The 18,426-nt window shown below is 35.9% G+C and overlaps 1 protein-coding gene across 4 annotated transcripts in view; it reads right to left on the bottom strand.

Moving 5' to 3' along the window:
- Positions 1–18,426, bottom strand: part of LOC150084851 (uncharacterized) — a 231,879-nt gene that overhangs the window by 44,684 nt on the left and 168,769 nt on the right. For all 4 annotated transcript variants that reach the window (XM_090376645.1, XM_090376646.1, XM_090376648.1 and 1 more), the window contains exons 3-6: positions 17,240–17,387; positions 9,035–9,249; positions 7,884–8,054; positions 5,106–5,204 (exon numbers count right to left, since the gene is read on the bottom strand). In XM_090376645.1, coding sequence (XP_090232771.1) covers positions 5,106–5,204; positions 7,884–8,054; positions 9,035–9,249; positions 17,240–17,387 — 633 coding nt within the window. The remainder of the gene's footprint in view (positions 1–5,105; positions 5,205–7,883; positions 8,055–9,034; positions 9,250–17,239; positions 17,388–18,426) is intronic.

The raw sequence follows: 18,426 nt of genomic DNA, 5'->3' as shown, positions 1-18,426 counted from the left end.
ATTGTTCTACCTTTTGGCAGGTAATCAGTCATTATTACGCCTTTCTCATCCCAAAACACTGTCAGCAAGACCTTTCCTGCTGATGCTTGGACCCTTGCCTTCTGGGGGGGGCATGTGCTGCCATTCCATGGACTGCTTTTTACTTTCAGGGTGTTGAGAGAAAAAGTCTTCCTCATTTTTTTGGGACAGAGCTAACAACTCGTGTGATTTCTGTTGTCGATAAGCCTTCTGGAAACAGTCAATAATCGTGGAATCCATTTTGCACTCAATTTCCATAAATGGAGTTGGTCATGAAGGACTGTTTCAAGAGAGCCCACACTAATCTTCATCTCCTGGGACAATTCACCACAGATATCCAGCGATCTTCCATAATTAACTCCTCCACTTTTCTGATCATGCTGTCATCAATGGCTGAATGGGAATGACTTGGAATGGGCTCAGATTCTACCAATGTCTGACCACACCTAAACTGTCTATGCCAGTGCTTCACAATGCCATAGGATGGGGCTTCATCCTTATATACAGCAGTCATCTCCTCATGGACTTCTTTAGGAAATTTCCCCTTCAAGAACAGATACCGGATTACAGCTCTGGCTTTAACTTTGTCCATGATGCTACTTTGTTATGCATTCAGCTCTGTAAGAGAAAAACAAATTAAGATACAAGGCTGAAATTTTACACCTTTAGTACAGAGATATGTATGATACTACCTACAAAATATATATCAGTCCAAAGCCATTCAGCATTTCCTGTTCTTAACAACACACTCATATATCATACCCCCCCCCCTCAATTTAGAAAAGCAATGACAAGTTCCCACAGTTCTGTAAATCTATTTAAAACATTATTAATAATCATCTTAAAGTAAAGTAAAAATAGACCTCACAGGCCTGTCCTCAAGACACAGGTCTTCAAAGAAATTTTTAAATCATTAATGAGTCTTTCCAACGGAGTAGACGAGGCTGATCATTTCTGAGCTCTTTTTAAATATCTAACCACTAGAGTTTGCTATAAATTTTAATAACACATCATACATTTCATTAAATGCACAATTCATACACACTATGAACATCTTTTATCAGAATAAACACTTCGATTACAGAAGTGTTCCATACAGCTAAAATGCCAAAGTTTGGCCATCCCAACTATATATATAGCATGACAATTTAATGCTGTATGCAGGCCACAAAAAAGAGCTTAAATACAGTCTTTTTTCTAAAGCAAAAGTTTATATGTTGAACTATTATAGGACATTCTCAGCACCAAAGGTGACAAGACTGGAATTCTGGTGACCAAATGCAACCAGAATACCAATATTTGACAACTTTGAAAATCTGCCTTTACAAACAATTTACCTGTAAGCTTAGAGAAAAGAAGGGTGAGGAAAATAATAATAAATAAATAAATTTATCTTTATTTCCCTTCAGTATGGCCACCATAGCTTAAAAAGTTTCAACATGTTCACTCTCATTATATGACTTTCATCAACCGGTGAAATACCACCACTTTGCTTATTGGAGGCTTGAAGTGGTGAAACCCATGTTTAGTCTCTAGAGCAAAGTTTCCGGCACCCCCGCCTCCCCCCATACTTCTCCTTCAACCCATGCACGGTACTAAGTACTATAGGTTTTGATACCTTTCGTGTTTGGGGTTTTCATAAAAAAAAAAAAACCCAAAATAAGATATGTAATTTTGTCAAAAGTCTATCCAACACATAAAAACATTGTTATTGTTTGTTATTTTGGTTTTGAGGAGCATAAGCAACTAAGGTCATATTGCTCCAGGGATATGCGGTGGTCATTCCCTGACCTTTCCACATCCTTCGTATTTGGTGGTCACGGGCTCGAACCCCGGTCTAATCAAGAAGCGTGTGATACGCACGCTTCTTGAGCAGCAGTGATGATACGCATCACTGCTGCTCCTGCCCACCTGTCTACGGAGGTGCCATAAAAACATTATAAACCAGTTTTCATTTGGTTTTGATGTTCAGATACCATGATTAATTAAATGTGCTTGAATCTGTAACTGGCAGAGACTATCTTAACATTCCAGAAAACTTCCTGAGAAATTTAACAACAAAAACTATTTAAGCTTATTTTTAAAAATTTATAAATCATAATGCCATTCCAATGCATTATGGCCCAATTTGAGCTGAATAATATCTAATTGCTCCTTAATTTTTATATAAAAAATTATAAAAAAATTAAAAAAAAATTTATTGAGATAGTAATGACTAACGAAAAACACTGCAATCTTTGTTTCTGAAGTTATTTAAGTAAATAAAAAAACTGTGGGCAAGATAGTATTTTGCAATACTAAATGCGATACATAACAATATTACAAATCTATGATAACTAAAGAAGCTGGCCGTATCTTTGTTTTCTACTTCACTTTCAATTCTACCTCACATCTTAAACTCTTACATTTAACATTGGTGTTCAAAGAAAGTGCATCACCTAGAAATTTCACATTTCGGCGAAGGTAAAGATAGCCTGCACGAGAAGCATGCAAAATTTCGATGAAATTTACTGGTAAAAGTACTTTGCTGTAACGGCATTTGTATTGTTGCTCGCTCGGTAAACAGACAGTGGGTGTTATCGGTCAGAAGTAGAAATTGAATCCCATGGGAGATTGAAACCCCTCCTGAAGTGGAGGGGGTAACCTGACCTTCTTCTTTAGAATTACTGGTGGATTAGTGGATAAATTATTTATTAAGGGGGAAAAAAAGGCAAAGGAAGCCCACACGAGAAGCACGGCAATTTTCGAAAAAGTTAAGTGGTGAAACTACGTTACGAACATTTTTTACAACGGCAGAACTTCCAATGTGACTCTGTTCATGATTCAATTAGTTACTTCAATTAGTGATTCTAAAGAAAAAAGGTCAGGTTATCCCCCCCACTTCGGGAGGGTTTCAAGCTCCCGTGGGATTCAACTTCTACTCCAGACCGATAACACCCATGAACTGTTTACCGAGCGAGCAACAATACAAATGCCATTACGGAAAAGTACTTTAACCGGTAAATTTCATCGAACTATTGCGTGCTTCTCGTGCAGGCTTTCTTTATCTTAGCCCACATTTCTAACCCTTTTTTACGATGGTATGTTACATTAATGACTAGCATCACAAATGGAAATATAAACAGAAGATATCTATTAATAGTTAAGGCAAAACTAAGTAATATTTGACAGATGCTCTCAAAATGAGCATTTGCAACCTTTATACAACAGTTTTGGTAAACACAACAATTATGGCTGAAATGTTATCAGAAGAACTCAGTTTGCTTCAGTTTATCATTTTAAATGGAAAACAAAATGAAAAGTTCACCAGGTGCAAACTAATATTTAGTTGAACTGCCTCTGGCCCTGATAACAGCAGCACACTGTTGCATTGACAAGATCAATTTCTGAAGATAATAAACTGATAGTTCGTGGTTCCAAACAAGAATTATGGCTTCCTAAAGTTCACGAAGGGTCTTTGGTTTCTTTCTTTCTGGTAACTGCAGATTCCAAATGATGCCAACAGTTCTCTATAGGATTCAGATCCAGGCTGTTTCCTGGCCAGCTAACAGTTGTAATGGACCGTTCTTCCAAACATTTTTTCACCTGTAACAAATGTAAACATTACTGTCAAACCTCTAATGCAAAAATAAAGCTAAAGTAACTACAGAAGTGCCTACTTAACTTTTAGCCTGATAACAAGGAGCAGAGTTGTCCTGAAAGATGCAGTTACTTGGCAGGTTGAAATGGTCTCTAATGGTTGGCAGCAATTTGCCTTCTAATATAGCCAGGTGTCCATTGGCATTTACAGAACCTTTTATAAACTGCAGGTGACCTATTCCATGATATGAAATGCACCCCCCATATCATTTGGCTGGTGGGGAATTTCACTGTAGATACTATACAGTCTGGATGGTATTCTTCACCAAGTCTATGGCAAATCGTTTGTCTCCCATCAGAGCCATGCAGGTTGACTTCCACTGCTGGGGGGTCCATTTGCCATGCTCTTTACACCAAATTAATCGGGCCTTTTTCATTTCATTTTTTGTGTAAGGGGCTTCTTCTTAGGATGATGGGCTACAAGTGCATTTTTGAAGAGGAGTCTTCTAACTGTTACTGCACTTGCTACCACTACTGTATGTTCTTCCCATTCTCTTTTCAGCTCAAACGAAGAAGCCTTACGGGTTTTAAAGCATAAGTGCTTAAAAACTCAATCCTGTTTTGGCATAGAGACTCGTTTGCATCCAGTTCCTCCCCCCCCCCCTCAGCATAACCAGTATTCTTGAGTTTGGAAAGAAATCTACTCGCTGTCGACTGATTACAAGAAACTCTATAAGCAATATAAGGGGAAGAACATCCTTCAGCACTCTTCCTTCGTGGCATCAACTGCACATAACTTGCCATCCTGACACAAGCAAGGAATGACTGCAATTCTTGCAGAACATGCTGCAAGAGTTGCAATCATATAGCTGAAAGTAACAGCTAATGCAATATTACGTCATCACCTATGTGTCAATCTTATCTGATGCAATCTGTAAGAAATATTTCCATATGCTTGCATTATTCGGATGACAATTACAATTTTAAGGGATGATGCACTTTCTTTAAACGCCACTGTATATTAAATATATTGTTACATCTCATTTAATTTACATTTTATAGCACAATACATTTGTGTACTATAAAATGTATAGCACAAATGTATTGTGCTATATTTTACATTGTGCTATATATATCTGTGCTATATTTTACATTGCTACTATGGAAAAATTGACAATTTTTCCATTGTAGCAATGTAAAATATAGCTTTTGAGTTTTCCCATGGGCCTCAGTTTGATTGACCTCTCATCACTGAGAATTTTATATTTCTTTGACCCTTTTGAACCACTTTTTACAATACCTTCAATTCCCTTCCATATAATCCTCTAGTATTTCATTAAATTTCAGAGGAGTTTATGGAAGGGTAAGGAAATATCAGCAAGTTTACATTATGGGGACAAAATGAAACTTGCTAATGGTAAAAGAAAATTAGAAGTAAAAAAAAAAAAAAAAAATTATTATTATTATTTTTTAAATTATAATATAAATATATTTCAATAATTACTCACTTGTTCTTTATCTTTAATTTTTCTCCATGGAAGCTGGCCATTTACAAATTCAACCAACATATAAAAAAGAGACCACAAATCATCATGCCGGCCCATTTCCTAGATGAAAAACAAATTTAATAGACTGCTATTTAGCTAACTGATTAGAAGCAAAGATATAATTTGATTGCAGGCTTCCTTTCAAGTAATAATAAAGATTCAGTTGTAAAATAACTATGAATTCTACAAATATGTTTATTTGTAGAATTTAAGTTCCTTTATTACTGGGAGAGGGAGTAAAAATTTTTTAAACACCTGCTGTACAGTATCTAAATTAATATGGCAATATTTCTCTGAATTCATCTGTGGGATGTCTTTGGGCTGAAATAGTGGTTACTCATTAATTGAGGAGCAACCTCTGCAAAATCACATATACACCATACAAATGCACATTTTATGTTCATATATTTATGTAGTGTGGTTGTAATGAGTGCACTCTTCATTTAATGATAACCTCTATCCCAGTCCAAAATCTAAATCCTTTTATTATCCAACTTCAAACTCACAGAACCAACTTTTCTTCTTCCTCATTTATTCATGCAACTTCCGTTTTCTGGAACAACCTCCTTCCATACGTATTCCCTGAAAATTACAATTTACAGAAATTCAAGTCTAATGTCAACAAGTATCTTCTTTCATCTTCTCAACCTTCAACCCATGCATGGTACTAAGTACTACAAGTTCTAATACCACTTGTGCTTGGGGTTCTCATAAAAAAAAAAAAAAAAAAAAAAAAAAAATATCCCATAGATGAATTCAGAAATTTGCATACTGCACAGGGTTAGGAATTTTTTTAAAAAAAATTTCTAACTTTACTGTTCCAATAAACTATAATTTTATAATGTGGAGAAGTATCTTATTTAATTATACAGCACAATCACAACATACTGTACCTCATTATATCACGGTTTTGGATATAATGCAAAGGTGATCACATCACCCAAGACAAATATTTAAAAAATGCAGTTTATGATAAAATGCTAATTTCACAATATAAACTCTCAAAAGTAAACATTTATACCTCTCAGAAGGAAACCAGCTACTGTATTAGTTTCCCACATTGTGAGGCATATCCTTCCCAAGGGGGGAGGAAATGCAAAATAAATGTTTATGTTAATAAATTCAATTATTAAAAGTGAAGAAAGAGAATGCAATGAAATTAGGAGGGTGCAATTACCTAAAGTTCAGAAACTGCTGAGCCACTATATTTTCTTCTGCAGTATATTCAGTTACAGAAAAATTTTTATAAACAGGAATTTCCCAAGACTAGTTACTATAGCTTCTCTCCTTCTTCGTCTCTACTAGAAATGAAGATAGGGAAACTTGCAAAGTGAACATCTGAGAGGGGGAGCAAGCCAGCTAATGCATTTCTGTTAACTGTAGTATATTCAGTTGTAAGGTAAAATTTTGTAAACAACAAATATGACACCCTTTTCTACATTATTATATAATCTCATTTAACTTACACTACTGAAAATATAACTCACATCTTGAATATCATCATAGTTTGTTACCAGTTGCAGTTAGTAAAAGTAAGCCATGAGAGAGAGAGAAAAAGAGAAACGGTTTGAAAGTCTGATCCTGAACATAACCCAACCTTATTACATTATTTTCTAACTGCTAATGCAATGATTTTAAAGAATGTATTAATCACATAACTCGAAGGATGCCTGTTAGGTTTCTTTAGCTCTGTACTCCTAGCTTTGAAAGAGATTTAAGAAAACACACTGACTTTGCTTAGAATTAACATATCACATCATATAATTTGTTGAAAGAAGATTATGACAGTTATGCGTTTCTGAAAATAACTAATATTAAATGCTGATACATTTTATTCTTAAGCTATATCATTATGAGGTGTCAAGTGGAGATCAGTAAGGGAAATTAGATTTGTTTGTGTGCAGTGCTGTTAAAGCATAAGCAACTCATTCTACCATTCTCCTTTACGAAAGCCATGGAAACCAAAACTTGTAAAACCTCCACCATGTGCCACTGATGATACGTATGTACATAGGCATCTTTAATTGTGTAGCTGAGTTGTTTCTTCTTGGCTGTTTTTAGTGCTGTACTGTAAATCAGTTTTTCCTGTAAGCATGCCTCATTTAAAATCATGGAATCACTATTAGAAATTGACAATTTTGAAATTTTATTTTTTAAGTACAAGCAGTACTGCTGTTTATAAGTACAGCATTATTTTTTTAAAGTACAATAATATTACATTTGCCATTTAAAATATTGACAATTCAGTCTACTGGCATCAAAATAGAAAGTTTAACTAAAATAGCAATATATGGAAGGGAATTTGTTTACAATAAAAAATACTTTAAATACAAATATAAAATTTATTCCTTTTTTTTATGTAAAAAATTGGATAAAATTATTTTTGATTATAATACAATCGTTAAAACTGTTGCACACTATCCATGTCATGCTGAGGTTATATGCTGTTAGTTGTGGGCACCCACAGGAACTTTTCTGGGGGGGGGGGAGGATATACTGGCATTGTAAAAAAAAATAGAAAGTATAGCACAATTCGGAAATGAAACTCTTCTTTTTTTTTTTTTTTTGGTCCTCTTGTGAGAAAAAAAATTATATAAATTATATTAAAATTAAAAAATAGTGTAGGGAAAGAGAGTCCCTGCCCCTTACTGTGGGTACCCATGCTGTTAACGGATCTAGTCAGAGCAGAATTTACTTTACATTAAAATTTAAAAATTGTTATCATGCTGAAGAACTAACCTTATTTTTATGAGCATTTACTGAGGCATAACGTACTGTACCCCTGAAGCCTGCAGCAGCACGCGGAGAACGAACTTCTCCTGTAGCAGTCACATACTGCCTTGCTAATCCAAAGTCTAGCATATATACAGTACGAGAATTGTGTGGCAGACGACCCATGGCAAAATTTGACTGTAAAAAAAAATATAGAAGTAATCATAATAAGATATACATTTTTCTTTTCTTTCTTTTTTTTTTTTCCTTTTTTTTTAAACTAATATGAAATTTCAGCAACTTTTCATTTCTCTCAAACATTATCTTATTTTATGTAGATAAGAAATGCTTCAGAAATATTACTCTTACTTATAGCTGATTTAGGAATTAATACTTTAAAAATATTTAAACCTTACTACTAAGTTTTGATTGTGAAATAAATACAGAATCATGCTAAAAAGGTTGAGTAAGCACCTTAGAAATAACAAAGATTTATCATATTGATATGATAATATAAGGACAGTTACAGTCCCAATATAGTTCTGATTGTCTAATAAGAAACTTGTGTGTCTTTTTTTTTTATAATTCTCATCTGCATTGTCTCCATGTGCTAACCAAATGCAAATTCCTTCCACCAATCAGTTTTTTCTAAAGCTCTACAGAATGAACAAAATTGAATTTACTTTTTTAATTTCGCATATCACTTCATATATAGCAATTGAAATGGAAAATCTTATGTAACACAGAGACCCCAGTTAATGCACAACCTCGTTAATTTGCTTCCAGGTAACAGAGCCTCCAATACCATAAATTTATCGCAAACAGATCTTCAAAGAAAACTCACTGATGAAAGTAATTTGTGTTTGGTTAGCACATGGGGACAATGCAGATGAAAATTATGCAAAAAGAAATTTACAGGGCATTCATTAATAATATATCTTATTTTTATTAATCAGGTATGTAGATAATATTGCCAATGCACTACAAAAAGGAATAGCATTCAAGTTTGTAGTATGCATCTGTGGCATGGAATGGAGTGAACTGGAATGGTGTTCTAGTGCACTCCAGTCCATTCCAAGTGATGAGTATATAAGATTATATATAACAACATAATTTGCAAGTAAATATGGTATTTGAAAATTTTATGTGACTAAAAACTACATTTTTGTTTCGCTTACTGGTTTAACATCTCTATGCAGGAATCCAACTTCATGAATACTTTCTATAGCTCGAAGAATTTGAAGACCTAATCGCAATGTAGTACTCAAGCTGAAAGCGCCCCTTGGCTGACTACGTCGCAACTCCGCTAAATTTTTTCCCTGGAGCTGCATAACTACATAATTAAAACGGTCATTTCGCCCACATCCTACAAAGCGACAGACATGATCCTTCCCTGAAAAGTAGCAACAATATTAAATTTTTCCATTGTTTTCAGAAGACTTATGTATATACCATCATTTCAAACTGACAAAATTTTATCTGTTCTAATAATTATCATAAAATGTTGCTCTAATATACATTATGTTTAAGTGACATTGGCTCAATACGGCTGACATTTTGCAATGTTCATTAACAACCAGGCTTAGTCCCATTAATTTGTTTTTGCTACTTTACTCAACTACTAGGGAACACAGTTTTAGATATAAAAATAGCTGAACAGCTGGTAGTAAAACTATTTATCAATTATACTTATTACATCTTAACTTCACTTTTCAAAACCAACTAAGGCAACACTAAGATTAGCCTATGCTGGTGACATGCCATATCTAAATATGCAATACCAATAGCAGGACTACACAAGCAGGTAAACTTAATATAAACCTACTGACTGATGACAGAAAAGTGATGCATAAGATACACTAAAGAATCCCATTCTATCCAAGAAGTCCCTTATTATGAATTTATATACCAAACCAAAGCTAAATCTATATAGTTAACAAAAAGTTACAATTTGCTGCAGAGTATTTATTAGAAGTGTGACACTCAAACAGAAATTGATACTTTTACATTAGCTTATAATCAGTATGCAGTTCTATATTTAAAATTGCAGTGTAAGATCTTTTTAAGAGTGCTTCATCATATTAGCGTACTGAATACTTTATATTTTCGTAATTTCAATTTAATTTTTATCTAACAGCAAAAATGCTTTTTACTATAAAAGCAAAAGCTACTTTGGCCATATTGCACCTGTTCCTGTAGAGAGACACTGTACGGATTAATAAAAGGGTTTATATGAGCATAAATACATTAATCTGTTTTAGATAGTGGAAAAACTCAGGTAAATTGGAGTTGTCCCCAATAATATGTCTAATTTGAAGAGGTTCGTTTAAATTAGACAGGGATCGGAATGATGTGGTTCTGGAATACTGATAGTGAGTGCACTCTATAAGAATATGCTTTATGGTTGGAAGCACAGTGGTGGATTATTTCTGTGATGTGTATTGATGTGTAAGATGGGTATGACCTATACATGCTCTGGCAAGCACAACCTCTGTTTCTGTTTGAGCGGAAACTAGATTTCCATAGCTGTGGATTCTGTTTTATATTTCGTAACTTGTTATTTACCTGATTATGCCAAATTTCTCTCTATTTTTCATTGCAAATTTGGCATATGATTGATTTATAGTCTGTGTAAGGAATCTGGATGTGGTTATTATCAGTGGGATTTCTTGCTGCTTTATCTGCACTCTCATTTCCTGGTATTCCAGTGTGACCTGGAATCCAACAAAATGTGACAGTCTGCCTATTGTTATGAAATTCGGATATTTGAGTTCTTATTTGATTTATCAATGGATGTGGAGAGCGAGAATTGCCTTGGAGGGCTGTCACTGCACTCAGAGTCTGTATAGATAATAGTCTTCGGAGTGAAAACATGAGCAAGTAAGGTCAAACCCATCTTAATGGCATAGAGTTCTGAAAACGCTGCATTCTTATGGTAATGAAACAGAGACTTTTGATGTTGGTAGCACCACAGCAGCTCCCACAGCTGTGTCACTTTTGGAGCCGTCAGTATAAATTTGCAAAGTGTCTGCATTTGCCAAAGAGTGAGCTGCATGTAGTTTCTGAATGGTTGGATTGTTCAGGGAGTGTTTCCCCCACCTTTGGAAGTAGTCATCACATAAAGGTATACACCTTTCCACGGAGGTTGTACAATTTCTCTGTCTTGATGTAAATTGGTCAACTGCATATTCCACTGCTGAATCAGTTCTTGTAGACGGATTCCTGTAGGTTTGTATTGAAGAGGCTTATTTCTGAAAAGGTTTACCCATTGTAGATCATAGAGGTATGACCAGATAGGATGAGATGGAAGGCTATATATTTTAACCGCATAATTGAGGAGCAGCATCTTTTTCCGAAGGTGGAGTGGAGGTTCATTGGCCTCTACATATAAGCTTTGCACCGGCAAAGTCCTGTATGCCCCAAGAGCAATCCTGAGCGCACTATGTTGTATTGTGTTGAGACAGGCTAACAGAGTCTTTCGGGCAGAGTCATAAACAGGCGCACCATAATCTAATTGAGTTCTGATTAAGGCCCAGTATAGGTGGAGTAGAGTATAGCGATCAGCTCCCCATGTCATAGATGAGATGACTTTAAGTATATTCAGCTTTTTCATACAGACAGTTTGTGTTTGTAGTATGTGTTTCTGGAATGTCAGTTTAGTGTCAAGGGTTATGCCCAAGAATCAGATATTGCTGGTAATTGGTATCGGTTGATTTCCCAGTGATAATTCAGGTTCTGGATGTAGTTGGCATTTTTTCCAAAAGTGAATGGCTGCAGTTTTTTTTTTTAGGAGCATTAGAAACTAAGGCCATATTGCTCCGGGATATGCAGTGGTCATTCCCTGACCTTTCCGCATCCTCCGTATTTGGTGGTGACGGGCTCGAACCCCGGTCTAATCAAGAAGCGTGTGCTACGCACTGCTGCTCCTTCCCGCCTGGCTACGGAGGCACCTGCAGTTTTGGTTGCTGATAGACGATAACCATTACCATTATGTGAAGTCCATGACGCTATTTTGTTTATTGCAAGCTGTAAATGTCATTCGATGGAACGCATATTCTGTGAATGGCAAGATATTGCAAGATCATCGGTATAAAGACAGATTTCTACGTTACCCAAAATGTTCTGCACTAAATTGTTTATCCTAAGAGCAAAGAGTGTAGCGCTGAGTACCGATCCCTGTGGTACACCTTCTCTTTGGATAAGAGCTTGCGAAACAGCATTACGATAACTCACTTGAAAAGTTCTATTTTTAAGGTAACTCTCTATGATCATTGGGAGTCGATCTCTGAGTCCTATGGCATACAGGTCTTGCAGAACACCATAGCGCCACGTGGTATGAAAGGCTTTTTTCAATATCCAGGCACACCATGACAAGATGTTCTTTTCGAATAAAGGCTTTCCGTATGTTACACTCAGCTTTCACCATAAGGTCTAAAGTGGATCGGTTTTTGCAGAAGCCTTATTGATTACAACTGATGACTGAGTGGGATTCTATGTACCATACAAGTCTATTGTGTACCATCTTTTCCAATGTCTTGCCCAAGCAGCTGGTAAAGGATATCGGTCTATAGTTGCGTGGATTCGTCTGATCTTTCCCAGGTTTTGGAAAAGCTAGCACTGTTGAATGACACCATGAGCGAGGATAATAGCTTTTGGAGAAGACCCGATTCAGAAAAAGCAATAGGGAATTTAGTGCCTTTTTGTCTAGGTGTTACAACATGAGGTAATAAAGACCATCAGGTCCTGATGCCGCATTTCTTGATTTGTTTAGAGCATCCTGTAGCTCCAACATTTATAAAGGGTTGATTTGTAAAGGGTCTCCCAGATAAATCTCTGCATAGAGATTTATCCGGGAGAAATCTACCATTCAGTTTTTTTATTTTATTCCAGATAAATCTCTATGCAGACTGTGTGCATAGAGATAAATCTCTATGCACACAGTCTAATCTGTAAGCTTGGAGGCTACTAAAGTTTCCAGTGCTATGCCAAGTGACACTTTCCCAAATCGCTAAGCCCTAGGGAATGATCATCATGCATCAATTTGCTTTGGTTTCAAATGAGGTAATTTTAGTAAGTATTCAATTATTACAGAAACTGAGAATATTTTCAATAATAAAAACATATGGAAGAACACCGAGTATTTGCCAGAAGAAAAATTTGATGATGCTACTAACCAGTCATCAGTTCTTAAGAACACTAAAGGGTGTATTAGTGGTTATTCAAGTGGGAAATAATGACTTTAAAGTAAAATCAAACTTAGGACTTGGCTAAAAAAATAATGTCAAAAGCTCTGACATTCTTATTGCTTTTTGTAGTTTCGTGCAATATCAGTATCACAATATTTCGATATCAACATTACAAAATCAATTAAATTTTAACTAATATATTTTTTTAAATATTTTATAACAACTGTTGTTATTGAATTAAAAAAATGTAATACAGAATATAAACACTCATTTTATTTAAAATACATAATAAGAAGGGTCTGGTTCATTTCCTTCATTGATTCCAGAGTCCTCAACATGATTTGATACAGAGTATTTATTTTCTGGTGCAGTTAGAAGACCCTCAATTAATCTATAGTACATCTACCTTCCAAACACCTGATAATTTAATTAATACTACTTAGAAAAAACTAATAAAATAGTTATTTTATGTAGTAATATATCAAATTTTTGAAGTTATTGTGATAAATTATTTACATTCAAAAACTGAAACCAACCTAACCCACGAACAGCAAAATGACCTGAGACCTGCAAACCCAATTCGCAGGACTCTAATATTGGTTACCAGGGTCATGTAGCCATCCACAAGCCAATAATCACCCCGACTAATGCCAAATGCCATCTAACTTGGTGTAAGGCTCACCACTCTTGGGCTAGAGGCCAATGGAGTGTGTGCTTTGGAGTGATGAGTAACAACACATGGCATACCAGTCTTACAGTCCATGAATGGGTGTGGCAGGTGCCCAGAGAAGGCTACCTGTTGGACTATATCATCCTAACAATGAAATATGGCTGAGGCAGCATGATGATCTGCGGCTATTTTTCATGGTTTGGCCTGGGACTATTCGGTTGTTTTGGACAAAACCACAAATTCTGAGGTCTATCTAGACACCCGGACAATGCGTTACCTACAGCGTGGCAGCATGTCAGGGAAGAGCCTAACTGTATCAGCATGAAAATGCTCCATGTCATACTACTTGTGTTGTGATGGTCTGGTTTGGAAATATGAGCATTGAAAAGTTGGACTAGCCAGCCCAGAGCTCTGACCTTAATCCTACAGAGAACTCTGGGAGAGAGTGCCCAAAAAAACAGAGCTGAAATGGCCCCCACTTTGAAGAGTGAATGGCACAAAATATCGGAGCACGTTGCCAAAAAAAAAAAAGCTGGTGGAAAGTGTTTCATGAAGACTAGAGGATCCAGCACATGTTATTAGTTTTCCTGTAAATAAAGATTATTTGTAGATATGCAGGTGTCCAGATATTAATGGTCACAGAGTGCATACACAGAACTGTACAAGAATAGCAAACTTCCCAATTATCTACATATATAAATTATGGAGCACTGAAAGCAGTATTATGATCTTCAATGATAAAATATATTATTATATCTCCTTATAATAATATAAGAAGATATCCTATTTCTTCTTATCATTTAAATGATAAATATATCAGAGCAACAGTGGGTACTATATAATGTGATAATACTGAGCTACGCAATCGTAATAAGCATTACAACGAAAACTCCATATAACGAATTACACACACATGGTGTGATAAAAAGTTGAGAGACTGACTAATACTTGGGAAATGAAACGTATTGGATAAAGAGATGGCTCTCTTTCTAAGTAGTCTGCTTCACACCGACTCAAATGCTTCTGCAAGCATTCCTTACAGACATCTTTTGGAATTGATAATAGTTTCGGTTTCACATTCTGAATAATTTTTTCAAGCATTACAAATATATGACTTTTCACAAGGGCTTTAAGCTTGGGAAAGAAAAAAAAAACACACAGAGAGCTAAATACAGTGAGTGTAGTGGTGGTGGGATGAGAGGGGGGGACAGTACAGTGACTAAATAGTCACTGTGCTATCTACTTCACAAGAAATTTTTGAAGAGTATGCAGGGGAATTGTCATGAAGTAAGCACCAATTCCCCGAAGGCCACTTTTACAACCATCTTTCTCCAAACAGCATCACACTACAGTCAATAGAACTGTGATCGAAAAGTCGTCCTGGTCAAGCCACATTTTGTAATATTCCTGGTGCACCGTTTGATAATGTAAGAAATTCATAATAAACAATACCCTGTGAGTCAAAAAATACATTGTGCATGATCTTAACATTTGAAACAAGATTTGCATGCTCTTTTTGTGCCTTGGAGGAAATGGAACCTTCCACTGAAATTACTGGACCTTTGTTTTTAGGTGACAGCCATATTCCTACAATTGCCACCAGCAATGACGGAAGACTCCTACATAGCAGAACATGCTGGTCCCACAGGATATAGCTACTGTCAGTGAGTCTATTGTCAGGGAAACAGAAAATATATTTTGTAGACCAAATATGTCTTCCAGGAGCAAAAGTTAATTGCACTACAGGCCAGCTATCTTTTAAGGACACAAAAGGTAATATTATTGTATACATTGATCTCTTGGTACTAATGATATTAAGGGTAAGAAATCTGAAGACTTACTTAACAAGTAAAGAGCAATGCTGAGAAAGATTCATGTCAGGTTTAAGCTTAAAAACATCTGCAATTCTTCCCAGACATGATAGGAGGGAGTACATGATGAGAGCCTCAATCAGTTTTGCCTTGGTTAGACTGTACAATGCACACATGGAGTAGAATTTTTCTCAACACAGTCTGTGCTTGTTAACAGAAGACTATTTTTACAGGGACAAGATGCACTTAATTAGATGGGACAAAAATATTACTGATGCTGTTGAGGCATTGTTAGTTAGTCGGAAAGCTTGAGGGGATATACAGTCTAATAGATTAATAGCAGTCAAAGGCAGAGATGTAAACCATTCTTTTACTATTTCTATTGGGACATGCAACAGACTGGTAATCAAGGTGTTGGGATTACAAGGCCTGCTGGGGATATTCATGGAACAAGCAAATATATGGGCTGTATCAGGGTTACTAAGAGTAACAACCAGGGTAAGGATACGTGTGTGTGTGTGTGTGTGTGTGTGTGTGTGTGTGTGTGTGTGTGTGTGTGTGTGTGTGTGTGTGTGTGTGTGTGTGTGTAAATTGCCTTCAGCCAGTGGGTAGCTGATTCTTAGAAGGAATTTCCATCTGATGTTGTAGAGCTGGTATTTTTGATAAATTTAAGGAAGAACTAGACAAATTATTATGGGGGGAGGGGGGCAGCAATGTGAGATGTGTAGGTGTGGAATTGTATATGTTTGCTTTCTTGCACAATAATAAGAAACACAATGTCGGTTAGCAGCAATATGTTGACGAAGACCCTGACATGCAAGAACTCATTGCTCTCTGTGATCATTAGTGAGGATGCATAAATGTCACTGAAATGTGTCATATTCCCAATGTTGTTGTTGTTTGGTTTTTTAGGAGCATTTGCAACTAAGGCCATATTGCTCCGGGGATATGCGGTGGTCATTCTCTGACCTTTCCGCATCCTCCGTATTTGGTGGTCACGGGCTCGAACCCCAGTCTAATCAAGAAGCGTGTGCTATGCACTGATGCTCCTGTCCACCTGGCTACAGAGGCACCTGTCATATTCCCAAATCTTGTGTTAAAATTCACCAACATATCTCATAAATGTCAATTTCACTAACTACTTCAGAGATAGTTAAACACTGACCACCCCTGATCACATCACAAACATGAATGATGGGATCATCGGTTTTTGAAGTTTAAGGGTGGTTGATATGTGGATTATCTTTGACAGGCAAATGGCTCTCTTTAAATTCTGTGATCTACCAAAAAGTCTTTGAACAACACACAGCATCTTCTCCAAAAGCTGTTTTCAAAATTTCGTGGGTGTTTCTGTTGGTTTATATGCAGCACAAGCAGTGATGAGATTTTACTGAGATGTGATGTAAATTCACTTCCTAGTAAAATTGCTCATTTTAAATGCCACAAAACACAAAATACCTGCTGTTCACCATGTTCTAATTCAGACTGACTGCAAATAAATGAGCAATTCATGCATTACTAATTTAGATGAGTCAACCAAACATTTTGTGACAAATCACAACACTAAAACAATTTCAAGATACAAAGTCAGTCCCCTAACTTTTTGATGACACCTCATATATATGTATTATTATAAATCAGCAATGATACTGCTTCATGATAAACTCAATAAAATAAAATATCATAAATAAACAAAAATGGCAACACATGTATTACCTTGAAGTTTCTTCAAGACAGCAACCTCCATTTTCAGTACCTGCTTTGCTTGCTTTGCTGATTCCAGCTTGAGTGCTACCAGTTCTTTAGTAATCAAGTCCAAGCCTTCATAGATTTCTCCAAATCCTCCGCCTCCTATTTTCCTCACCTAAGTGATAAATTTAATTTGTAGAAACCCTTTTTTAATTTTTATATATAAAAAAATTTGAGTTCTATCTATTGAAACACAAAATTTGTACATATGGAATGTAAAACTATAACCATTACATAAATTTATTAAAAACTAACAAAATCATTTTGATAAATTATTATTCCACATTGGAATAATATAATGTATTGAAATGATTTTTAGTTGTTAACAAACTTGTGTAAAAAGCATTGTGTATGTCTATAATTTGATTACAGATATACACATACACTCTTTACTAGACATGCAATGATATATATTCACTAACTCAGAATAATTCTGCTATTATGATAAATAGCTGAAATATTTCTATATGTTACATTTGATTCTGTGCCAACAGTTTACAACAAGATGGACTTGGCTAGCATCTAACTTTGGTCTGCCACACTATGATATGAAACTTTCAAATAGGTTTTGCAGTACCTAAACACTTGCTTATGACATGCAGCCTTAGTCAAATACAGGTAGAGAATCTCAGAATAAGGGCCAATGGATACAAAGATGCTCTTTTTCACTTTCGTACTTCACTCTCAGTAGTGGGTAACCTCACAGAACTCATCAATGAGGGTCTCAATGGCTGAAAGGATGCGCTGTAGATCGCTTGTATCCATAGATTTTTGAGGAGGCCTTTCATCTTTTTTCTTTCTCCTCCTCCCTCCTTCTGTTGGCTTAGTTCTTTAGCCAATTCTTCCAATCTTCATTGGAAAGCTGCTGTCCATGGCTATCCAACAGTTTTGTTATATCTTCAGCTATAACCTCATCTAATCTCACCTCTTGTGCCAGCCTGCTAATGTCTTCAACAATGTTCTCCACTGGCTCTAATTCTGTGAAGTCATCCAAAAATCAGAAGTTAGTACCACACTCCATTCAAACAGTTCACTGACAAATTCATTCCAAGCTGCATTGATGTTATTAATGCCCTTCAAAATTTCAAATGAGAGCCAATAATCCTTGATAGTTTTGTCTGACCTGTCCAAAACTCTCACCATTTCCACAAAGA

This window comes from Mastigoproctus giganteus, chromosome 6 (genome assembly GCF_048544385.1).
Source record: "Mastigoproctus giganteus isolate SK-2022 chromosome 6, ASM4854438v1, whole genome shotgun sequence".
Lineage (NCBI taxonomy): Eukaryota > Metazoa > Arthropoda > Arachnida > Uropygi > Thelyphonidae > Mastigoproctus > Mastigoproctus giganteus.
Note: the sequence above shows the minus strand (reverse complement) of the source record. Positions and strands in the feature narration are given on the sequence as shown.